Source organism: Artemia sp. Qi Xiang Cuo, chromosome 9 (assembly GCF_049724085.1).
Source record: "Artemia sp. Qi Xiang Cuo chromosome 9, ASM4972408v1, whole genome shotgun sequence".
Taxonomy (NCBI): domain Eukaryota; kingdom Metazoa; phylum Arthropoda; class Branchiopoda; order Anostraca; family Artemiidae; genus Artemia; species Artemia sp. Qi Xiang Cuo.
Window position 1 is genome coordinate 33044392 of NC_142802.1, and position 26938 is coordinate 33071329.

Sequence of the window (26938 nt, forward strand, 5' to 3'; positions counted from 1 at the left end):
AAACTTCATTCATTTTGCCGACTCTTTCATCTAGGATGCTTAAATCATCAGCCTAATCTAAGTCCAGGAGACTTTTTCCTTCCCATTTGATTCCGTGGTCTCCCATTGCCTTTCCTGTGCTCCTTAAAACAAAGTCCGTCAAAATAATCCATATAAAGGGGGATAAAACACAACCCTGCTTAACTCCTATTAGTAGAAAAATCCACGTGTGACGAATAGAGATGCCTCACGGCTTTCTGTGACGCCCTTACGGACTACTCCTTTCTTCCATCAGTTCGACGGCGCAAGAAGAGGGTTCAAGAGCGCATCCCTCTTTTGGTGACCAGGTGCCGCCGTTCTGTGTCTATGCAAATTCCCACCCCTGGCAAAATTCCCACCCCTGACATGAGTCCTGGGTGTTTCAATTACTTCGAGTGTGGTCGAGATAATAGAAAAGTAGTAATAACAAGGGTAGCTCCCATTTCCTCGCACGTATTTCTAGCTAGCAAGGTTCCCGCCCAGGCAAGATTTGACATGTCCAGGGAAGATTTGGAACGTCCAGGCAAGATTCTCGCCCTGGCAAGATTTGGCATTCCCAGGCAAGATTCCCGGGTATTTCACTTACTTGGAGGGTGGTCGGAATAATAGAGCAGTTTTAATAAGTGGAGCCCCTCGCGGGTGGTTTTAGCTGGCAAGATTCCGAGCACACATGTTTCTAGTTGGAAAGATTCCAAACTGAGCCCTGTTTCTAGGCAAAATTCCCCCTTTACATTTCTAGACGCCTGTACAAAATCATGTCCAAACATGCCTTCCCAGCTGGTAGAAGCCATATTTATTGACAGAGAGTCAGTTTCTTTTTAGTGGGGAGAGAGGACTGTCAGGATTAAAATGAATAAAGTGGATCGACAAGAAATTTTAGGTAATCATGTTACTTTGGAGAAATGGTTAATTTTAGATGATAATTTTCAAAAAGTATCAGTGCAGAGAAAAATTTTCACTAAGTAGATGATTGATAATATAATGAGAACTGAGTTTCCATCACTGAAGTATTTCCTGAGACTTAGGTGTCGTGGCCCCCAAGCTTTTACTTAATTTATAGATATATTGATTGAGACAAAACAAAACGATATTGCATACCGGTTTGAAGATTACACAGAATGTCAGTTACTCCTCCTATTCCTCTAGTGGCTCGATAAGTTAAAACCGATAGCAAAGAACTTTCGTTGACCCCGATCAGTTTTTTTTTTTTACTGAGAAAGTCAACATCGAAAAAATTTTTTACACATGCACATTATGCTTGTATACTTGGGGTAATTGATAATCCTATGAGAATTGTACTTTTACTGATGACTATAATGAAGAAGTGTAGATTATGCAATCCATGTAAAATGCAAAGAGAATATGCAGTGCAAATTAAAGACTGTAATTCCTGTCTTGAAGAGATTTTTGACTCTCACCCTAGATGATTCTTATGTTCCAACTGTCACTATCATAAACGTGATCAATTGGAAAATACCTACCTTAGCATGATTGCAAAAAACCGTAAACTCAAGTTCAGTTTGTTTTTAAGGGACTGGTATTTTAGCGGCTTTAAACGGTTTCGGGACGAAGAATCGAGTCTACAGTTCATTTGCTGGTATAATAAAAGAGTTTGGTTTTTACAACATCGCTTTGAAGATACTGATTACTTTGATTATAAACCTATTGACTATTATTTGGCTGTTACAGAAAGTGATTCTTCATATGAGAATTTTGTATGTGACATTGCTTCAAATAAGCAAATCGAAACAGGTGAATTTTATAATATGAATCAGAGTAGTATTATTGACTTTACAAAGAGATTTATAAAAATGAAGTTACACTGTATTGTAGAAAATTTGACCCTGACTTTGCATGTCAGGATTAATACAAGTTGAATCGTGACGAGCTGTTACCACTTATTGTTTATGATGATCACCTATACGTGGAAGAAGAAATCTAAAAAGGACAGAATGTTTATTATATATAAAAATTTTATTAATAAACAAATTTACATATATTTTTAAAGTATTTCACTCTTAGGGCACTGAAACTTATATTATCGAGGTAGCAAAGAGTATTTTCAACTAGAAAGTCGTTCAATCAAGGATTGTGACCATAAATCTTGAGGAATTCCATGTAAGTATGTCCACGACTTCGAAAAATAAAATATAATAGGGAAAGAAAACCACAGCTTTTCTTTGATGGATCTCACTTCCGATTTTGAAAAATAGATTTTCCACTCTGCTCAAAAAAAGTTTTAATATGAGGCGTGTATAATGTATAAGGTAGGCCAAGCGGATCAAAAAATTCTATATTGCTTCTTTTTTTTGAAAGATGCATAACCAATGCTCCGTCTTTACACTTGATGGACTGCTATTAACAATAATAATGGTATTGTCAACATGTTGAATAGGCTCTAGAAAATCTGAAGGTATGCAATAGGATTTATATTTGGACAAGTAGGGATCCATATTGAAAACGCTGATTATTTGATTCGTGTTCATGGCACCAAGTCTAATAAAACACTGCCGTCAGGGGTAATTTCCAAATAGGTTTCCAATTGATTTAGCAAGATTAATGCAATGCAAAGGTACACTCTAACCGCAAATTCCCCGTCCAGGCAATACTCATATCTTTAGTACCGGACACATCCAATACAATAATACCATGCGTTTTCGCAAACATTTTTCCACTTATACCATTTTTGAATAATTGAGAATCTCGATCTAGGGATTGCATTGTCAATTCTTATAGGGTTCTCTAAGATTTACCAAAGGATTAATTGTAGAGTGGAATTCCATTTCCTTTACATAAAAACGATGAAAGTCCAAACAGTTCAAATTAATGTGGGGAATCTGTCCATGACCCAACAGTGCCAGCGGTTTTTATAAAAGCAAACGCCAATTTTTAAGCAATTTTGCCATTGATAAATGATAATCGGTATAGGTACGCGTACCTATAGCAATATGGCGTTGATTTGTGATTGTATGAGGCACGACTAGTTTAATATTATTTCCAGAGGCTCTTAATTGTTCAATTGTCAAAGCAACAGAACTCATAAACTGCTGTTTTCGTACATGAAGTATTGCCAACATGGGAGAGACTGTTGCATCGGGTGTAGTGCCCAGTTATTTTCGCATAATATAATTGGACGGTGCAAGTTGTAGTTTTATATCAATCTTTACATTAGGAGGCAGTCATTTACGTATATTAAACATCTCAAGATTTAGTTTCCCAACTAAATATAAATCTTTAGTTGTCGCATCTCTATGAATATTAGTGACGTCAGTATTTGTTTATATTCATAACCCAGTGCTCGTTTTCTCAATAGCCTATAAGACATTGGAGTCATCAACATGAATCGTATACAACTTGCATAATTTGAAAGGTTATTGCTCATGCTAACCATTGTTCCATTTATGTAGACACTTATTTGTCTAAATAAACTGTGTAGTACACAATTTTCGTAGGATAACCCCTCGGATGCACCTAGTTTTTCATTGTTAGATTTCAACAACATAATTTAAATCTATAAATTTCGAATTCAAATCCATGACGTAGTCTTCATTTGAATAGATTTGAAAATGAACATTTTCAGAGAGTAAGTTGCGGGCTTCAGAGGTTGCGGGTAAAATTGTTCATAGTATCCATAATTTACACTGACATCTATATTTTCTGCATTGAAAAGATTTAGAAATGAGGTGACTGAAGGGTAAGAATCTTTATGTGATAGATATACCATTTTCTCTTGGAAAAGAAATCCTTTTTGAATCTTTTTATTTTCTTCTTCTTTGATGTTTTACGCTTCCGGGCTGACTTGAGTCTGATGAGTGATGGGGCCTTTCGCACCATTTTTACACCTTTTTCGCGTTGTTTCAAACGCTCACCAAGGGATCGTGCACTCGACCTGAGACTTTGCGGAACACTTTGTTGAATATCTTTTGCAGAGTCCCAATCATGTAATGTAGAGGATGCAAAATCCACTGCAACCGGTGCAATATTTTTTTTGGCCAGGGGTAGCGCAGAGCAAATAAAGCTTAGAAAACCAACTGCCTAGACCGTACCCGGACACTGACGAACGACCCCTATAATAGTCCATTCCATTTCATATCTGACGTGGTCCAAGAGCGCTTCTTAATGTTAACTGACAGAGCTCCAAATACGAAGTTTTCACTGGAATTTATTGAATGTGCTTTATATTGTAGTGATGAATGTGGTCATTAGATGTTTTTCCTTCAAGAACACGTAGGAGGGGGACATTGGTATTACAAAATCTTGATTTCTCGCAAAAGGATGTGTAAAGAAATATACAACTGTCTGAGAAGAAGGCGGTTGGGTACTCTGCAAAAATTAAACGATTCATGCCACTAGCGCTTCCTACAATTTTACCATTGATTACATTATGTTTAAAACCAAGAATTTCTCTTAGATTATCGTCGAGAATAACCTTTTCATTGTCAATGGGTGAAATAATGTAGATTTTACCCTCTTCCTTTGAATAATTGAATTAAAAGGCACCAATTCTAGGATATGAATTTGTTTTTGATAATTGCACGAAACAATTCGTTCATAGTCCCCGACTCCTTATATTATAAAGTGACAAAGGGATATTCATACGAACTGATTTTTTCAATCTTTTAATCGTCAACGGTTGGCCAATTATGGGGTCTAATTTTTATATCATATTTACTACACTTTCTTAGGATATCCTATGCATTTTTAAGAATACAATCTACAAGATCAACTTCATACCTTCCCTCAAATTTAATGGCAGGGGAGAGTTTTGATCATTTTATTCAAATCGTCAGAAAGAGGATCGGAAAAATTGGACATGAATGTCACATACAAACCTTCAGATACCGACAAATCAAAATTAGAGTTATATCCTAGCCAGCGAGAAAGTAACTGCCGCTTACCTTTGCGATTACGAGCCTTTAATACCTTTTCAAATTGATACACCTCACTCCTTTCAACTTTTTGCAATTCATTATCATAAAAACAGGCAAAAATCTCGTCAACTTTTCTATCACGAAGACGATATGTTATAGGGTAAGTGTCTAAGAATTTTGACACTTTAAAAAGTTCAGTGGACAACAAGTTATTTCCCTTATCAAAAATATTTCTTGTACGATTGATTCGAAAATTATCACTAACATTAAATTTTTTCTCCCCTGCCTTTTCGTTAGAATATTGCTTAAGGAAATGTGTATTGTCACTATCATGAACTTTAACAGGGCAATGAAACCGTTTTAATATGTGGATTAAAAAATTCACTTCAGCGGTCTGTTTGAATTTTTATATATTAATCTTGTTCAAAAATTGATTCAAGGGCCTTAGAAACTTCATTGACTCCCTTTGACTGCAATGGAACTGAATATGCATAGCGACTAAAACACTTGCAAGTAAAATATACTTTTAGGGTTTATTATGACGTCTTTGAATCGCGTCTAGAGTCAAAAGATCTGTTTCTAATATATCCAGAGGGTAGAAGACTTTAGTTTTTCGATAGTGATTACAATAAACCCTATAATTTCGATGAAGAGTGTAACTGGGTTCCTTTTGTAAAAACTCTTTTGCTAGCTTCTTTTTAATTTCGGTACCCTTGGGAGGTGTAGTGGGAGAACTTAAACTTCCTGGTTCTCTAATATTTTCACAAACACCTTTCAAAACTTGATCCATTTTGAACGTAAACGTGGTGTGAACCGTCTACTACCCTTTTGCATTCTACAGTGTGAATCAATACGTCTTTGCTTTTGTCTAGCTACCGTTGTCATCAAATCAATTTTTCTGATAGGTGTACTCGTATTTTCCAAAAAAAGATTTAAAATCATCATCATCTACCCTTAATGTGTATGATGGACTATGCTCCTTTAGTTTTCTTAGAATTTGTTTGTTGTTAATAAGACTTTTAACAAAATTTGACGACTTTAATAACTATATAAATGAGTATCAATGGATTCGACTATTTTATGATTTGCAATCAGATCCGATAACAAATCAATTAAATTGTGAATTTTGCCCTGGATTATAACTTCATTCTTTTTCTCGCCAATTTGTTCATTTTCAGCGAGATACATGAAGAGTCTTTTACTTTGTTCACGATAGGTTGGAGGCAACAATTCTACAGCACTTGTTAATAAATCTTCTTTTTTCAAAGCTTCAAACCTTTCACTATTTTCAAAATCTTGATCAATAACATTTACTTTGAGCAGGTTTTCACGATAAGGTTTAATTTTGTTAACACGTCGAAGGGTATTTTCAAGTAAAATTAATTTTTCATGATCGGCAAATCTTTCATTGTTATTAAATTTATCAAGATTATCTTCAAAGTGTTCTTTTGGTGAACGAAAAAGTTCAATTTGCGTCAATTCGTAGGGTTTAGCCATTTCTAGTGAATAGTGTTTAAAAGTCCTGCGATTATCAGCAGTAACAATTAAGAAATTACCAGCCGCTTGAACAAGACGTTTCCTGTTACAATTTACTTTCTTTTTGCAAGCTAGAGCACGTACAAGTGATCGATGATGCTTTGTCTGTTGCTTAACACCATAAAACATTTGAACATTAATTTCCGTTAAATTTAAACAAAGTTCCCATAAAAGATTAATAATTTACTTGTCAATACCATGTTTGAGTATTGCTTTCCTTAGCCGCGGTTTGGAACTGGGTAACACGGAAAATAAATGCCGGTCTTCGATTAGCTATAAGGTTTATTAGTAGCTTGATTGTACGTCTAAAGTAAAAATTTAGGATCGCCAGGGTAGATTTGTTTTTTTAGAGTTATAAGAGAACTTGAATTGCGAACAATTCTATAGATGATATAGTAGGTACAATTCAAAGCAAATGTTCTCATATATTTACTCTGATGAAAAAGACTATGGAGAACAACTGTTACAGAAAATTTTTTTGTGATGGGACCGGACCGTGAATAATTGCAACAGTTCCTGCGACAATTCTTCCATAGTTTCAGGTATATCATCAATAATCAACCACGAGTTTTGCGCAATACTAGTAAACACGTTAAGTCCTTGTATGAATTTTATGCTTGGATCAATGTTTTTTATTTTGTCATAGAATTCTTGCCAAACACTATAGTAATAGATATTTTTGGGATTCTCTAAAAACATTTTATCACAATTTTGAATTATTTTCGTTAAAAGTGTATTTTTGCCGGACTTGGACGGTCCGCAAAGAAAGGATCTAAATCGTGCTTTAAATTGATGCATACTCCTCCAATGTCAAAATGAAACTATCCTAACCTAACCTAACCTCAATCTGTTGAATAAATACTCAAAAGAAATAGAATAAATAGTTTCGTCAATTCAAAATATATATATATATATATATATATATATATATATATATATATATATATATATATATATATATATATATATATATATATATATATATATATATATATATATATATATATATATATATATATATATATATATATATATATATATATATATATATATATATATATATATATATATATATATATATATATATATATATATATATATATATATATATATATATATATATATAATGGAACGGAAAACATCATAAAATATATATTTACAATAAATATTTTAAAAACACTTGAATATACTTACAATTGCACTTGAACATTTAAATAAACATTGGGAGGGGACGCGGCGATCGGGCCGGCACCGTGGAGACCAGCGGAAACGACGACGGGGTCGGCACCCGCAGCAACCAGTGGTCAGAAGGTCACCTGGGTGAAGTTCCCGGGGGCGAAGGTCGCCGGGGTGACAGCAATTAAATAAACACTTAAAAACACTCGAAAATTACCGCTTTGCGCAACGAAAAAAAAAATATAAGAACACTAGGAGGAAAAGACAGTGCTGAGCCAGCGACGGAAAAAATGGCCCTCCTCCCCCACAGACGGCCCCCTCCCCAAAAGACGGCTCCCTCCCCCCTCCCACAACTATAGAACTTTCTCTGGACCGAGTTGTTTTCTGTAGTTTACACATTTAACTCGATCTGAAGTCAGCGAGGGGCCAAGTGGCAGTTCCCTCACACTGCCCTCGACTACATAATCTTTTTCCGACATGGTGGACATTGCATTTTTATCGACCCGAGTAGTTTTTATATTTTAATGTTTGTATATATAGTTTATATATTTTAAAGACCGTATAGTTTTATATTTTAAAGAGCAAATGGCCAAGACACTCGCTCTTGGAACTAAATTATTTTCAATACAGTTCCTATAAACACACATGTTGACATTTTCCTTTGACTTTTTTTTAGTCTCATGGTGCATTTCATCACACTACACTTTCGGACCGGGAAATACACCATGCGATACCAAGTCGCAACCGGTCTCTGATTTTAATTTCAAAAACTGATTTGGGGCCTGGCGTTTCACCAGCTCCGGATAGAAGGACTCTGTATTAACTTTCAACAGGATTGAATCAGTGTCTCCATAATACACCCGAACTTGTCCCATACCCGGCCATTGGCACTTACACAAACTGTAATGAAACTACAGTTTTTTTGAAATTTCTAAAATGGCACTGCCTGCGGCAGTATGCTATGTATAGTGCGGCCTTTCTATTTAAAATGATCATATTGGAGTGTATGATCGTGAATGATGTGGAGTTTGGATCCGCAATGATTCGGACACATTCTTTTGGGTTCGTTACAACGTCTCAACGAATCCTGTTACGCACAATCTCACACATTTTACCAAAGGCCATATTTAAAATGAGTTTAAAGATTTCTTTTTCGACCTTTGTTTTCGCTTGAGATCGTTTGTTGACAAAGTGCCAACAAACGTCTTCATACAAATTTTTTGATTGAATTGGAGGGTTCTATGAATCTTTGTGATATTGACACCGTTGGCTAGCATCCACCGTAAAAGAAGGTGGTGTACAACAATATTCCTTTTCGGTTCAAGGTCGGCAATAAGCTTTTGTTTTTAAGGTGTCCAATGTATACCTTTAGTCTCTACTAATGATAAGTTGTAGGGAGTAAAAGAGTTCCTAGGCACCGGTCTATTTATACAGGGGAAAACAAAGTCTTTTACCGAGTCATAAAGTTCCAGAGGTATTTCACCGTCAATTTCGAAAAACCTTCCTTGTGGTCCATTTCATGAACAGTGTGATGGTTGAGGAAATCTGGAGATGAAGGACTAGCAAGCCATTGGTAATTCCCACACGGAATATAAAAGTGAGGCATTGCCGACGGATAAAAGGAATTCATATCCGAGAAAACGGCGTTTGACTTTTCACTTGTACGTTGTCCAGTCGGATCGATTTCAAGGATATGATCCCTGTAGAAAACATACCCTCCCCTCATCTCTCTACGAACAGGTGCTGATCCACGTCGGCGATCAAACCTATGTCTGCTTCCCTGATTTTAAGAATTAAATCCATCACCAGATGGGGCGTGGAAAATTAATAACCCAAATCCAACCCAAATTTTTCATGACTTTTGTCTGTTTTTACAGACAATATCCAACGTCAAGATATCATTTGCCAGGTACATTTTAAAATAATCCCACCCATTTTTACACCCTCCCTTTGCCCAAACCCTCTTTGAAAATTCATAATCGGAAGGGGTGCATTGACAATCGCAAAGTGAATCATAAAACTCTGCGATGGGCGGTGATTTTACCTCACAAAGCTTCGAGGCGGAGCCGTAGTAATCGTACGGGTATATGCCCTTACACGTTAATAAATCATACATTTCCTCATCTGGAGCGTGCTGTTGGAGGAGAAGGAAACTATCAATTTTGTCGTTTGTCTGTAATTGAATCAGTTGACTTAAAGATTTGGGGAAAAACTCAAAGAACCAAGGAAACGGATTTTATTCAAGTACGCTTTACCATTATCCATTGCCTGCCATTTAAATTACAAGACTAGCAACTTTCCAGATGATTTCGGTATGATGTTATGCATGTAAACCGATAAACAATATTTCTGTCTATAATTTACATTACATTATTTATGCGCGACCCCCCCCCCAAAGTTACTTTCCCTTAATGATATTTCCTGCCATAAATGATCGTGGTCCCGGGATTTCGCATCCCCCTCATTAATTTTCCTTTTACAAACCCAACAAACGTCTAGATTTTTAATAGCCAACTCATCTTCTGGCGATAGATTCATTGGATATTGTGTATGGCTCAGCCGTGAAATACCTACTTTGCTGTTTTACTAAGAGCAACCATAGCTGAGCCAAAACAATCCTCCCCTCCACTTAATGGCTCAACAAAATCTACCAATTGCATGGTATTACTTGAATCTCTTCGCGCATGCGCAAAATTGATCGCAATGGCTTCATGTCTTTTCACACGATTCAAATTTTACGGATCCAACACATTCGTGAGAGTAGCCTCAATGTCCAATGTCACCTCGTTGCTCTGTAAAAGCATGTGCTGAAAACATTTGAACCGCAAGGTGGCATTGTCCCATGAAACTGTTTCAACAGACTGGTACCAATGCCACTTGCAGTGTCTCAAGTGATTTTTTAATTTCAATTCACTGTTAAATCTTGATAGACATATTGGGCAGTAAATATTCATTTGACCTTTCGGAAATGTAAATCCCCTTGAGTATTATTTGATAATGTCCCTTTAAATTATTAAAATCGACTTTATGAAATTCAGAACCCTCCCCACAACCATTAATTGCCCAATAATCCAAATCCGTCCTTCTAACAATTTTATTTGCCTTGGGTTTATATTCAGCTACAAGGACGGAATATTTGAACTACTCCAAGCCATTGTCAAAACGAAAGTGTTGTACACCTTTAGTACCTTTTAAATTTGCATTATATCTAGCACGCCCACTCCCCGTCCCACCTCTTAAAACAATTTCTTTATCTAATTTAGTTATGTTAACTTTAAGTTTTTCAATAGTTAAAACTACAAGCCGACTCCCGTTTTCATTATGTACCCCTCCAGTTTATTACAAATTTCACCCACCCAATTCAAAAATACACCCTCAAAGTTATGCAGGTCCGGATGAAGCGTCTGCATCTTTGTCTGTATATGATGCTTGCGCAAAACACCCGAACTTGCATTTGAAAAATTATTTTAAACGTGATAGATGTTTTTATAGAGTCCCGAACTCCTGCCTCCCGCATATGGCTTTCGAGAAGTGCCCGAATCATGCCGACATAGGAGTGTGCGGTGTCTGTCTGATCCGTATCCATACTACCATTTGACAGAGAATTGAACGGATCGCCAAACTCAGCCTTATACAAGTGAATGTTGCGCAAAGCGGTATCTTCAAAATACAATTGTGGTAATACATGTGGCGAGCCAGCTCTACTTTGCTCGCCTAAATAACTGTTCATGGCGGGCGCTGTCTCGACCGTACTTCATGGTAACTGGTTTTCAACCCATTTATAGCCTATATCTAGGCCGAGACCCCACACTAAAATGTCTAAATCAATGGAAGCCCCACTAGCCGGACTCACCTCTGTACTTAAACCCCCCTCGTTTTTACTAACCTCCTGGATCTGTTAAATGTTTATAAGCGATTCTATATCCTCGTAAAAGTTGTTGGTCCCTCGAGAAGACGATTTGTGAACGTAGAAGAATAATAACAGCATATTTAACTCACTTGAACAGATTGCCCTATAAAAAAGAGAGAATGAGTATAGAATACTAGAATGTATCATTTTATTATGGGTACTATGACCACTTGAACTCATAGACCCATACTGCTCATTGGAATGTATCATTGTATTATAAACGGGTATCATGCCCCCTTGAACCCACAGACCTCCTCCTACTTATTTGAATTTATCATTGTATTATGAGAGGGTATCATGCCCCCTTGAACACATAGAACGCCACTAATCATTGGAAAGTATCATTGTATTATGAAGCATTCAAGGTAGCTCCGGTACTTTAACCCCATATACCCACACTACTGATAAACCCTTTTTGCCTGTATTTAAAAAATAGTCTTGCAAACCTTACCGAAGGGGGAATTGCATTATGCACATACTCGTTCCTTGCATGTATTTCATGCGCAGTGGCCTCTGTTGGTGAAGCTTTTAGGAGCTCGCTCAATATATTCGCCATTAATTGATTGAAATCGGGCCAAAAAAAAGGGGAAAAATTTAGGTATGAGTAGAACTAGTAGGGGGGATCATATCTTCCTAAACTCTTCGAGTCATGTACTTTGCTATTTCCTTAAAATGAATGTTACCAGGTGGGTCCTCTGATATTTATTCCATTATTAGGAACCCCAAAATAGTCTTTTTAGAGAAAAACCCTTCCCAAAATCTAGCGAGTATACAGTTTTAAGTTGAAAAGCATCTAAAATGAAACTTCAAAAGACAGAAAAAACCTTTTAATGTCTCTGACAAGTGAAAAATTAATTTTATTAACCAAAAATGATGAAATAACATTATTATTCAGAGTCCTTTAAAACAAAGGGTGGAAGGGGGCATTTAAGTTAGACCATTAATATTCTAGGGAAAATCCATTAATATTAATAAAACTAACGAGTAAGCACTTATCAGAGGCAGCACAATAGCGCTGCCTAAGTAAAGAACGATGTTCGCACAATGTATTAGTCATTTTTTTTGGTTCTTGGCTTTAGAACAGGGCACTTCGTATCGAAGGAATTAAAAAGTCTGGAAATTATTTTTTGAGGATGAGACTCCCCCCATAGCCCTCAGGGCAAGGATTGTAAGTTATGCTCTTGGGGCATAAAATGTTTTTTTATTATATAAAGCGTTGTCGTAGGAATTTCAAAAAAGGAATCATTCCATTGGAAGTTGAAACGGCTAGTGTTTTTAATAGTCGAAAGTGCTTGGATGGCAAGTAACCCCCTCTCACGTCCACCATTTCGCCAAACACATCCAATCAAAATTTTGAGATGGCCATTTTGTTCAAAATAGTTGAAAGGTCCGGAAATTATGTCTTTGATGACGACAACCCCCTCACAGCCCTCATGTCAAGGGTTATAAATTGTGCTTGAGGCATATAAGGTTTTTATAGAAAACATTGTCTCAGAAACTTCAAAAAAGGCTCATTCTATTGGAAATTGAAAGAGTTTGTGCCCTTTTTAATAGTCGGAAATGATTGGAGGGCAATTAATCCTCCTTTCAAGCCCACTACTTCCCCAAACACATCCAATCAAAATTTTGAGATAGCAATTTTCTTCAACGTAGTTAAAAAGTCTCTTTGAGGATGACAACCCCCCAGTTCACAGGGCAAAGGTTGTAAGTTATACCCTGGGGGCATATAAGGTTTCTATTGAAAGCGTTGTCTTAGGAGCTTCGAAAGGGCTCATTCGATTGGAAATTAAAAGGCTAGTGCCTTTTTTAATAGTTGAAAATGATTGGAGAGCAACTAACACCCCTCTCATGCCCGCAGTTTCCCCAAACACAACCAATCAAAATTTTGAGATAGCCAAATTGTTTAACATAGTTGAAAGTTCTGGTAATTAGGTCTATGAGAATGACAACCCCCTCACAGCCCTCAGGGCAAGGGTTGTAATTTTTGCCATAGGGGCATATAAGGTGTTTACAGAAAAGGTTGTCGTAGAAACTCAAAAAGGGCTCATTCGACTGGAAATTGAAAGGCCTAGTGCCCTATTTAATAGTGAAAAGTTATTGTAAGGTTTGACATTTTTATAGTAAACATCGATGTGGGTACAATATTTTTTTTTTTTGTAGAACAGGGCACTTTGTATCGAAGGGGTTGTCTTAGAAGCTTCAAAAAGGGCTCATTCGATTGAAAATAGAAAGGGCTGATGTTCTTTTTACTAGTCGAAAGTGACTGGAGGCCAACTAGTCCCCCTGCCACGCCCACCCTCCCATTTGCCTATTATGTTTAAAAACTAAATATTGCCTTAATATTAAATCAAAACGCACTGTGTTAATTTTAATTCCCAATAAGGGAACTCAGCAGTATCCCAAGAACGACTGAGGGTATTATTTTCAGATTTTCGGAGCTACTTCTGCTCTTAAAATTTAACCTAATCAAAATAGCGTAAGTGTATCCAAGCTATCAAAGAAAGTAAACCGATTTTTTTTGCGAATGGTATCAAGTTATCTATTTCAGGTCAACTAGAGGAGGTATGAAACTAAATTAAACATTACTATTTGTGGCCAAATTTTTAAATGTATATTTGTTTTTAAAAATTGATGAAATTTTTTCTCCAGCTTGCAAATAGCAGGACAAACTATAAAGTCTTAAAAAACACAAAAAGATTTACAGAATTATTTTATTTTTTCCTGAATAGACTGTGTCAATATAAAACGAACAGAAAGTAATTAAAAAAAAACTTTTTCGAAAAAATAAGTTATTCAAAGAACAGTAAAGAACCTCATTAAATCAAAAATGAGCAAAAATAAAATAAAAAAAATCTACCAAGGGTGAAACAACCTCAAATCAGCATCGATAAATAAATGAAACCGAAAACGAACAGAAATTACAATAAATAACCGAGTCAAACTCAAAACGAGCAGAAATTAACATGAGTAGGGCTCAAAACCCCTATGCCATTCCAAGGAAAGGACATAATTTGCACTTTACTGAAAAAAAATACAAATGAATTTGCATTGTCAGTTTAATATACATATACTGATATTTGAAATAGAGATACATCATAGCCTAGGTAAACTTGGTGTAGGAAGTATCATTATATGTACTAGATAGTATCCTAGCCTAGGTAAATTTGGTGTAGGAAAACAAAACAGTAATGGATACAGACTTTTGCAATTTTGTAGGTATAACAATCTAGTTATAACCAATACGGTGTTTGGTCATAAAATGGGTCATAAGTTAACATGGTATTCAGGTGATGGTAAGACAGCAAACCTTACTGATTATGTTATAGTAAACCGAAGACTGGCTGGATTAATACAAGATACTAAAATATATAGGACTGCCGTTATTGATGTTAAAAGTAAAGACCGCTATCTAGTAGTTTCAAGGGTTAATTAAAGCTGAAATATCGGAAGGGTAACTACCTCCCGGGAAGTTATGATGTTGGTAGATTCCAGGATGAGAATTTGAGAGAAACTCTCCAGGAACAGTTGAATACTAAACTTAAGTGTTTAAAACTTGATAATGTGGAAGGTGGTTGGAATAATTTTAGAAAAATAATTTCTGAAGTTGCTGAAGGTGTATTAGGGAAGAAAGCTAGAACTGCAGCTAAGACTATTAGTCAAAAAGCTTTATGTTTAATAGAAAGGAGAAAGGACTTGTACAAGAATTATCTTAATGATACATCATACGAAAACAAAAGGAATGTAAAGAAAGTTGAGAAACCATTAAAATATGAACTAAGGAGGTGTAAAATGGAGGCCTTGGATAAAATTGCCGAGGATCTGGAAGATGCAGCCAGACGGCATAATAGTAAAATATTGTACTGGCATATTAGAAAATTAAGAGGGAGTAGTAAATCCGGACTTGCCCCAGTTAAAGATAGGACTGGGGCCGCAATTAGCGATAAGGAAAAAACTAAAGAGAGATGGGCTGAACATTTTGAGAATTTGCGTAACAGAGATAGACTTGCAGGAAAAGATATAGAGGAAAATGAACAAGTTTGTGATACCTTGGATGTGAAAGAAGATTTGTTTTGTGAGGGGGAATTAGCAACAGTGCTGAAAGGATCAAGAAATAATAAGGCTTCAGGTGCTGATAGGGTGGTAAATGAGTTTCTTAAATATGGTGGCTCGGAGGTTAGAAAAAAGTTACTCAAGATTATGAATATGATTTTTGAAAACGAAGAAGTACCTAACGATTTTAGGAAAACCTTAATTAAGCCACTTTATAAAAAAGGTGATAAAAGTGAGTGTGGTAATTATCGAGGATTAGTCTGGTCTCTGTAGGTATTAAATTACTTAGTAATATGATACTTTTTATACTGAGAGATGCAGGAGACAAAGTTTTGAGGGAAGAACAGTGTGGTTTTAGAAAAGATAGAGGATGTGTCGACCAAATTTTCACTCTTAGGCTAATAATTGAGAATTGCCTGAGTTTTCAAACAGCTTTGGTCCTCAGTTTTATAGATTATGAGCAAGCGTTTGACTCTGTTGATAAAAGAGCTTTAGTTAAGGTTTTATCCTTGTACGGTATAACAGACAAATACATTAAAGAGGTTATTGTTATATACGAGAATAATACTGATGTAGTTAAGGTAGGAAATGAGGTTAGCAACTGGTTTTGTATTAAATCGGCAGTTAAGCAGGGTTGTGTTTTAACCCCCTTTACATGGAGTATTTTGATAGACTGTTTTTAAGGAGTACAGGAAAGGCAATGGGAGACCACGGAATCAAATGGGGAGGGAAAAGTCTCCTGGACTTAGATTATGCTGAAGATCTGAGCACCCTAGGTGAAAGTGTGAGTAAAATGAATGAAGTTTTAGAGGTTCTGCAAGTTCAGGGTGCTAGAATAGGTTTGAAAATTAATGTTAAGAAGACTTAGTCACTAAAGCTAGGAATAAGTGAAGATGGAAAGTTGACTTTGGGTAATGAAAAGATTGATCAGGTGGACAGCTTTACTTACCTTGGTAGTATTATAAGTAATGACGGTGAGAGCAGTGAAGATGTTAAAAGTAGAATAGCCAAGGCTCAGGGTGTTTTTTTACAGTTAAAAAAAAGTTTGGAAGAATAGGAAGATAAGTCTGCAAACAAAGATTAGAATATTCGAAGCTACAGTGACGACAGTAGTTAAATATGGCTCTGAAGCATGGACGCTCCAAAAAGCGGTTGAAGATTTGCTAGACGTTTTCCAGAGAAAATGCTTAAGGATTGTTCTGGGTCCCCGGCTGACTGACCGTATTTCAAAAAATAGGCTATACGAAAAATGTGGTTCAATACCGCTCTCTAGGGCTATAATGAAAGAAATGTTGAGGTGGCAAGGGCACGTTGTGCGGATGAAGGATGACAGATTGCCGAAGATTGTTCTTTTCGGAAACCGTCTAGGGCTAAATGGACAGCAGGTCGTCCCCGTCTGGGTTGGGAGGACGTGATAAAGAAAGATTTAAAGGAAATTGGAACTTCGTGGGCGGGTGTAAAAAGGGAGGCTTTGAATAGATTAGGATGGAGGAGGAGCGTGCGTAGCTGTGTTGGCCTCAGGTAGCTTGGTACTGCGGTGAGTTGTTAGTATTAGTAGTAGTAGTAATCAAAATGTCTATATTATTTGACTTATTAAAGTTATAAAAGTAAAAAAAAAATTACATTTTTTAGTAAGGTGCAAATTACGTTCTGGCCTTGGGATGGCATAGGGGCTTTAAGCCCTACTCATGTTAATTTCTGCTCGCTTTGAGTCTGACTCGGTTATTTATTGTAATTTCTGTCCGTTTTGGGTTTCATTTATTTATCGATGCTGATTTGTGGTAGTTTCACGCTTGATAGATTTTTTTTATTTTTTCTCATTTTTGGTTTCATGGGGTTCTTTTCTTTTATTTGAAAAACTTATTTTGTGGAATTAGTTGTTTTTATTAATTAGTGTAAAAGCTCCCTTACAAGCCTGAAAAATGACAATATTTTTAGTTACTTCTTAGGGGGTCTGAGTCTATTAAACAAGGGGTAGGGGTGCATGGGATTTGAAAAGTCAAAGGGGGACACTTAAGCAAATAGAAAATTCTATTCAAGGCCTGAAAGAGGCGGGGAAAACACCTTTAGCAGGCAGAGAATATAAGGTGATAAGAAAATAGTGAAAAAATACGCTTTATTAGGTTGAAGAGCGGGCTTGTTTTACTTATTTCCTAGGGAGGAGAGTCTTTAAAACTAATTGGGGCGTAAATAAGCTGAAAAGTCAAAAGTAGACACTTAAAGATTAGAAAAGAGTAGAAGAAATTACATTATCTCTGGGGGCAGAGTTTTTTAAACAGTGCTTCCATTTCTACTATATTTTAGACTAGACTACTTTGTTTTAAATATTTCTCCTCTAATATTTTAGACCTACTTTAGTACTTTATTTCTACTTTAAATTTACATTGTCCACTATTTTCCTTGGCGAGCCTATGGATTTTTGTTACGGAAATATGAATTTTTAATACAGAGGCGGGATTTCGGCAAAAGCGATTGACAAACGTTCTTATTTTTGTCGGATTTGGATAGACCCGAGAAATTTGAAACAAAAGAACCAACGGGGCAGGACTGAAGGTTTTATTTTTGGAACTGGGTGACATCTATCAAGACGCCATGTGGAGCGCTAAAGTTCACTAGCGTTCTTCAAGTCATTCGGTTTATTTTTGGACTTCTCTGCTCAAATGTCGTTGTGGAAAGACATTTCAGCGTTCTGATAACAGTAAAAAACGAAAAGAGAAATGGGCTCAAAAATATAACTTTGGCTGCGACAATTTCTGTCAAGTATGGGATGAAGCGTAAAGGCCCCCCTACGTTTACCAAAAGTTCAAAGAAAAAAATGAAGTCTGTGAAACCCGATGCGACTACGTTCGAATGCGTCGCTTTTTTAAAAATTGGGAAAGACGATGGGGATGGCGACGACAATGGTGACTGGGGGCTTTAACCTTAGTATTTGGTGTTTCCTCTTAATTCTTATTATTTGGTAAATCTCATTAAATTTTTCTGAATACAAATTAAAGTGCGTCTATATTCGGCATTTTCTGGAAAACTGAAAGGCAGGTAGCAGTCTATACTAGTTAAAATCGAATAATTCAAAAGATCAAAATGCAGGCGCTGTCCTTAAATCAAGTTTTAAGTGATTCATTTTTGCTACTATACTCTGCTACAAATTAAAAAAACAATATAAAAAAAAGTAAAAACAAAAATAATGCGTGAAAAAGCGACCGGTTGGATATCAATCATGCCAATCCTTCGTACCAATTCAAATAAAAACGAGGGTGTTGCAAAAGTAGTAGTAGAGAAGGAAAAAGTAATGGCAAAGAAAAACGAATAAATAAAATATATTGATATGGTCCAGAATGTGAGATCTGGACCCGGAATCTATAAATAAAAACCGAACTTAACTAGTCGATAAATACAAAGCATTGTTTCAAGCGTCAAAAGAAGATATTTTGGTACACGTAAAAGGTCTTGAGTTGCAAAATAAGTCGTCTTGAACAAATGCTATTAAAATTCAGCATAATAAGTCTTTCCTTGTAACTTGGAAATAACTCAGAAAATGGGGAAACTTTTTGGGGGAAAAAATGGGGAAAAAATTTGAAGTGGAAACACTGGTAATATAGCGTAAGAATCAATTTTGTTAAGATTCCTTTTCAAATGGTAAGCATGATAACATACTTACTTCCGGATTGTGTCCTACCATAATCCTACTCTTTTTTTGACGCTTAAATACTTTATTCTCATATTAGTGAAATAAAAGCACTGCTTTTAAAATTAAGGGGTAAATAAGCTGAAAAGACAAATGTAGACACTTAAAAGAGTAAAAAAGATGAAAACAAGCTTATTTAGATATTTCTATAATTTGGTCCTGAGACATAGAAAAAATAGCGAAAAGACAAAACTAAAGAGTAAAAGGCTCTCTGACAGGTAAAATATAATATTATTAGGTTGAAAAAAATATACTCACATCTTCAAGTGCCGTCAATAGGACAACACCAGGCTCTTTTACAAGCGGGCATTGGCTGCAGGCTCTTGACAGCGCATACTGACTGGTGACATCACGGGCTTGCACATCCGGAATTTGTACACTCGATACAGTGACTTGTCTAGGTGCTGCGGATCTTGAAGGCCCTGGCAACGCATGATGGAGGGCGAACGGGTTGGCAACGTCATAGCCTTGCATAGGTGGGGCAGACTGAGCAGCAACGTTATGTTCTTGCACAGATAAGACAGCATTTCTCCTGTGGGGTTTTGGGGACGTAGAAGAGCAATCCATCTATAGCCTCTGCACTGCAGTTGGCTCGGTGTCCCAAGCTCTCTTGGCTGATGGGAGAGAAAGGGGAAATTCTACAAAAGAAGACAGAATTTAGTATAAAATAGCGTCCCCCCTTCTACAGAAGAAAACAAAATTATTAAAAAAATAATACTCCCTTAAAGAAACCTCATACAATATTCATAGAAAACAAGATCCGTTTTCTTGCTATTAATATTTAAATATTATCCAGAAACCCTTTTAAGCTTTTAAGATGCTATTATTTGTCTAAGGAGCGGATAAATAGGTCAACCCTTTTCAAGAAGCCAAAAAGTAGGCATACAAATCAAACATTTTTATTATAGAGCTTGTGAGAAATAAACCCGACAATAAGTAGTCTGTAGCCATTGGATAGAAATAAATGTTTCAATTTTTACGATTTAAAAAAGAAACATTTAAATACACGCCTAGAGATGTAGAGCATTTAAAGCAAAAGAGCTAAGGTGTATTTAAAGCTTTGAAAAATCATTCTCAGATCCCCTCTAGCTAAACTAGAATTAGCGAGGAATAAATTTTTTTATTACGCACCCGTATGCCCCCCGCCTTACATGTAATTTCCATGCCCTAAGATATCATATAAAACATAATTTGTCTCTATTATGGGATAATTTTGCAGAAAACAGAACCTCTTTCGGTAAGCCTAGAATTATAGCATCGTCTCATGTATGGTATAATTGACGACAATCCTTTTCCGATTGTCATTGTTTACAGTGCATCCTTTCTACATTGGGACATATCCAGATATGTTTTTGTTAATTTAGACAAAGCACAAAAGATTTTGACACAATTGATGAATACTATCCCAAAGGTTTTAACTAACGTCTCTAGACATGAGGGTGGAGAAAAGCACTATTTTTAGTAAAAAGAATAATTCTTTTTGAAATGATTAAGGGTTTTCAAATGAATGTTGGGGGGTTGGGTTTTTTACACGGTAAAAAGAGGGTATTTTATTCTTTAAAACGAATATAAACAAAGCAAAGTGGAAGATTTTTTTGGGCGGGGGGGTGAGGGGCTATACTATAGAAAAAGACGCTTACTTCATTGTAGGAATTATCCAGTGTTTTAGATACTTTTGACGTTTTCAACAGGTTATATGAGACTCATGCTCTTTCTTCCTTACCCTGGATATTTATACAGTTCCCAGAACACACAGGGATCTTCGAAAGGGACACCTGGAAGGCGTTCTAAGGTTTTTTAATAGAAAAGCATCGTGGGGAGTTTACCACCTGAGGAGGCATGCTTGGACACGATATCGTTCAAGCGGATAGAAAAACAATATGGCCTCTACCACCTGGGGAGGCATGTTTGGACATGATTTTGTACAAGCGTCTAGACATGTAAATGGGGAATTTCACCTAGAAACAGGGCTCCGCTCAGAATCTTGCCAGCTAGAAACATGTGTGTGCTCGGAATCTTGTCAGCTCTGACGTGCAAGGGGCTCCACTTATTAAAACTTTTCTATTGTCCCTACCACCCTCCAAGTAATTGAAACACCTAGGAATCTTGCCTGGGCATACAAAATCTTGCAAGGGCGGGAATCTTACCTGGACGTGCCAAATCTTGCCTGGACTAGTCAAATCTTGCCTGGGTAGGAATCTTGCCAGCTAGAACCACGTGCGAGGGGCTAGGAGCTCCCCTTAATTATTACTACTTTTCTACTATCCCCACCACCTTCCAAGAAATTGAAACACCCAGGGTTCTTGTCAGGGGTGGGCATCTTGCCAGGGGTGGGAATTTGCATAGAAACAAAATTGCTGCACCTGGTCGCCAAAAGAGGGATGCGCTGTTAAACCTTTTTCTTGCGCTGTCGAACCGATGGAAGAATGGAGTAGTCCGTATGAGTGTCACAGAAAGCCGTGAGGCATAACTGCTGTGACGGGTATTTTTTTTATGGCAGCTATATCTTCGAAACTACTTAAGCTGGAATTGCCAGGTAAAGGTCACATACGATATTCTTTGTCATGAGTTCACTCTATTCGTAAGACACATCTGACTACTTTTTTCAAAGGAGTAATTATACAAATGGTTGTAATGTTTTTAATCCCAGCTTTTTTAACATTGCTAATTTCTAGGAGATTATGACATTAGCAGTAAATGCAATTGGCAATAATGACATGAGAAGATAAAAGTATGTTTTCCCGTGCTTGAATAGACCAATGACACAGGACCCTTTGAGTTCATATAATTATTCATTAGAATGGGAGTGGGTGAAAATTGGACATATTCAAAAATTGAACACATTCAAAAATTTATTACTGATCTCCAGCTAAAAGAGCGCATACTCGTCCCCAATGTTTAATTTAAACGAATGGTAATAAATTGTTTCCAAGTTAAAAATGTCCATAGATCCCTTCAATTTGTCCAGAAATCGGACAAAAATGTTTATCGACACTTCTGTTAAAGAACGTTGAGAGGCGAAAACCACGCTTGGAAACAAAATTTTTAAGCCCATTTTAAATTCAGCTTTGAGAAAATGTGTCAGAGGGTGCAAAATGTAGCTGTTGGTACGATCTTACTGATTCAACAGAATGTGTTCGAATTTTCGCCACTCTAAAATTTACATCATTTGAATATTTCACTTTTCATAGAAAAATAAAAACGTCTTGTTCAAAACAATGTTGCTTTAGGACGCTCCGTTCTGGAAAAGTTTTAAAAAGTTACACAGGAATTTTATTTTGATTCGGTTCGAGGCCAATGGCCGGGAGAGGGGCACATTAAAGTATGTTCTGGGGACACAGAATTCTTAATGCCAAAAATTCAAACTGAAAACTGGACAGTAGATAGTGTACGGCTAATGGTGAAGACATAAGACCTCAGATGGACTATGCAAGTTTAGGCAAAGAAATCTATCCAGAGCTTTGAATTGCTGGGCTCCAAACTCTAATATTTTAAATTAGAGACCGAAACCAAACTGTTTTCCAAAGCTGTGTTTGAATATCCAAAGTTGTTCTTGTTTTCGAGTTGTTCTTGTGTTTCCAGGTCCATAGTTGTTCTTTTCGACTTGTTTTTAAGGCTAAAAAATAAAGTGTGGCTTGAAAATACCAAAAGATGTTCTTAGATCAAACCTGTATTTGCAGGTGTCGTGTTAACTTTTAAACCTGCTTTTTCGGCAATTTCTTGTTGTGCATATTCAAACGTAACATCAACAGTTGATGGACGAACCGTGTCACCTTCCAAAGGATTTTTGAACGCCCAAAGCTGGGTTCCCCCGAACAGAATTCTGAAATTAAAGATAAAAGAGTTACTCTCATTATACACGTTATTCATTTTTCTTTGTTCTTTAAACTTGTAATAATTATTCAAGTTATACAATAGGTTTTACTTCAACACATTAAACATGTGTTGAAAAAAGATATGTTAACTTGTCAGCTTATTTTTTAGGGTAAATATATCTTATTTTAAGACAAAAATCATTAATATGGGGCAAATTTTCCATTATTAATCTTATTTACTAGTCGTAACTGATATTCCTTCAAAAGTCTGGGCGAAACATAGTCCCTGATTAAGTCAAGATTGACTACTGGATCCTCAAAGTTTTTTAATTTTTATAAAATAATATCTAATTTCTAAATAATTTAAGCGAGCGAAAAGACTCGGATTAATAATTCATTTACAATAAGATAGTATATATATACATGTCTTAATAATTTACCTGTCATTATGGTGTAATTTTGTTTCCTTGTAAACTGCAGAGCCATTGATCAATACTCTACAGGCTGCATTAACTGGCCTTAACATCACCAAATGACCACCATCTATACAAGTTAGAAATGCATGTCTCTCATTGATCCTGTAAAGAAAACACTGTTATATGCAGCTGCAAAAGCAAAAGAAGTGGTGACAGCCCAGACTACCTTCTCCTTTTCCACTCTTTTGACCCAAGTGCTGTGTACTTTTTTATAGCCTTTGCTTGTATTTACAGAATTCTATTTAGACTTAAAATAAACGTCATGAAAATACGAGCCACAAAACGGTCAAGCATAAAAAAAGAAAAAGTCATTGAAATCCGAAGCAAATACTTCTGTTCCAAGCATCCTAAACTTGTCTACCCCCCGAAAAAAAAAAATTTGAGATAACTTAAATTTTCTTCAATGTTACAAGAAAACATGGCTTTTTCTACTTTTAATCATTTAATTTGAGACTTAACACAAAAATATAAAACAACAAATAAGACCCTTTTTGTGTGAAAAAAGATACAATACAACACAGAACTGATCATTCTTCTTACTGGCTGTATCACTAACTCTTTGCGGAAGATTGATTTGTAATACCTTTTTACCAAGTCAAAGGAAACGCTGTAAAAATAATTTTTTCTCATGACAGTAAAGATTCACGTTAAACCATAAGACGAACATGAAACATTTTTAATCAGAGAGGAACTGCCACCTCGTCAGTTACCTAGTTACTATAATTATCAGTTAACAAGCACTTTCTTAAGAAAAAATTTCGTTTCCAAATGTGTGACCTCATCAAAACCTTTCAAGAAAGAAAGCACTTGACGAGATGCACTGACGATAAAAGAAAAGTTTTCAAAAATATTAGAAACGGAAAATCCCTGAATTCAAATTCTTCACAATAAAACCGATAGATAAAACGCTAGCAACCACCTAACCATAATACTACATTCCTCATGTTTTGATAATAATTGCTGTTTTGTAATTGCTATAAAGAACACTAGATTGAGAGGGGTGGAATACCAGCCACGCTTAGGATATGTTCTGATTTACTCCAAGTCTTAGCATTATCCTTTCCCTTCAAGCAGGAAAACTTGTTGATTAATTGATTTTGGTTTGCTTTAAATTTGTTAAAAATAAGCAAATTTCAGACTAAAGAATAGTCCACCTTGAATTAAACTACGTGAAAGCCTCCTTCTAGAAATATATGTTCCTCAGTAATTGAAACATAAGCGTTATCTCACAGCTTTTAGTTTTGTCACATTTTGGCCTAACTCGGGCCACAATTCCATTCTACAGCATTGAATACTAGAAACCGATAATTTTTTGACGGAATAATCTTTTCTATTGTTTAAAAAGTACATCAGAAATAAAGAAATATTATTCTAGAATGTTATTTGATATTTATGTTGATCTTATGCGGATTAAAATTTTGCTTTTACAACACGTGCTGTGCTGCTTTGTGCTGTTTTTTTTTAGCACCGTTTCACATATTCCCTTTCTAAAGATGTACTATCACCTTGCTAGAATAAAATGCCACATAGCAATAAACAGCAAAATTGTGTAAACTACCTCCAAAGTTAGTGGGACTTAAAAGGACTTTAAGGCCAACTGGACCCCCCCGTCTGAAAAGATTTCGTCAAGGAGAGACTATGATAGTGATATCAAATCGATTTTGTTTCTTAGGCATCATGCTGGATGTAATGTTGCCACATGGAGTAAGACCCAGCTTTTTATTTCCCCCATGAAACTAAGAGATGATAAAAAAAAACAGCTTTCAATAGCTATAAAAAGGATAATGAAGTAAGGCATATCATCCCTCTATCCTGCTCACTTGTATGTGTGGTTACAAACTCAGTGTCGGCTATTTTTTCGAAAGTAATTCATTTATCGCTTTGTAACTTTAAAATAGCTCTTGTAATGTCTGCATAATGAGATATCTTTTATCCTTTGAATTTCTGATATCAAAACACCAAATAGGTAAAAAAAAAAAAAATAAAAAAAAAAAAAAAAAAATTCCGGCTATTCAAAAATTATAGTTTCAAGTTGAAAAAGTGGAATGGTTTCTAATAGATGATGTTAGTAGTTTCTATCTTTTATGCGAGAAACAAGCTCTGTATTTACTTAACAGTTAAAAATTAAGCATAAACTAAATATAGGAAAACAAGTTTTCAATTTAATATATGTAAAGAACTAAGTTAAAATTCAATCAACCAAATATAGCCGTTAAGATGTGATTGACTATTGCTCTATCCAGTGCATCCCTTATAAAGTTAAATTAATTACTTGAACTACTGAAAACTATTTCTAGTACACCCGAAGTCGGATTATTAAATTGATATGTCTGGCGGATTTTCAAAAACTGGAGTGCACTTTCAGTAAGACTAGTATATTTTAAACTTTCATTTCAAGCACACCACCCGAGGAGGGGTTTAAGTAGGCAAAACTTCCCTTTCTTTCAAGGTTAATATTGCTCATTTTAAACTGTCTTAAGGTCGCTGGCTCCTTACTTATAATAAAGATTACCTTTTTTTATGAAATCTAAACTGACCTATAATGGTTGCAGTAATAGCTGCAACGGGTCTAGACGTCCTCCCCCCCCCCCGAAAAATTCCCTCGGAGCCCCTTATGTGGAAAAATCTGAACCAACGTAAAATTCTCCCCTGAGAAATCCCCTCCGAAAATCCCCCCCGCGAAAAACTCCCCCCAGATAATTTCCCCTATTTTCCCCAAGCGCGTCCGATTAAAATTTTGAGATAGCCATTTTGTTCAAAATAGATCAAAGGTGAAATAACCATGCCTCCAGCCTTGACAATCCCCTTTCCTGCCCCCGGGGCAAGGGCTTTAAGCTATGCAAGCTGATAAACTCTTAAGATAAACAAGTTGATATTAACTTTTTACGGGAAGTGTGGTTACATAAGCTTTGGAGGGGGCAGATACCTCAAAAGGTGCATTTCAATTACAAAAAATGCCGGTCCGGAGCTAAAGAGTAGAGCACAGCCATAGTAACCATTAAATAAAAAAAAACATCTGAAAATAAGGGGCGACATAACGAACAGAAATTATACCGTATATGACAGGGGCTGTCCCTTCCTAAGCACCCCCTCCTAAAAGTACCCCCTGCTAAATGTAGATTTGTGTGAAAGATTCAAACTTTAGCGTAAAGAGGGAAGTGTTGAGGAGGGGACAGCCCCTTTCATATACGGGATAATTTCTGTTCGTTTTTATTTTTAATGTCGCTCTTTGCTTTCAATTAAAAAAAATTTTTTTAGTTTAATTTCTGAACGTTTTGAATTAATACAGGTTGTGAATTTGGCTCACCGTACATGAATAATTAAAACGGAATTTGTATATTAATATTACTTTTTTTAACTAATAATAACCTTATAATGATATTTATAAACCTTATAATTAG

At 36.0% G+C, this 26938-nt stretch overlaps 1 protein-coding gene across 1 annotated transcript in view; it reads right to left on the reverse strand.

Annotated features, from left to right (window-relative positions):
* The window catches only part of LOC148948584 (kinesin-like protein KIF28), a 288269-nt gene that overhangs the window by 52200 nt on the left and 209131 nt on the right, over positions 1–26938 (reverse strand). The window contains exons 13-14 of the mRNA XM_089094971.1: positions 23502–23639; positions 22915–23069 (exon numbers count right to left, since the gene is read on the reverse strand). Of these exons, the coding sequence (XP_088951097.1) occupies positions 22915–23069; positions 23502–23639 (293 nt within the window). The remainder of the gene's footprint in view (positions 1–22914; positions 23070–23501; positions 23640–26938) is intronic.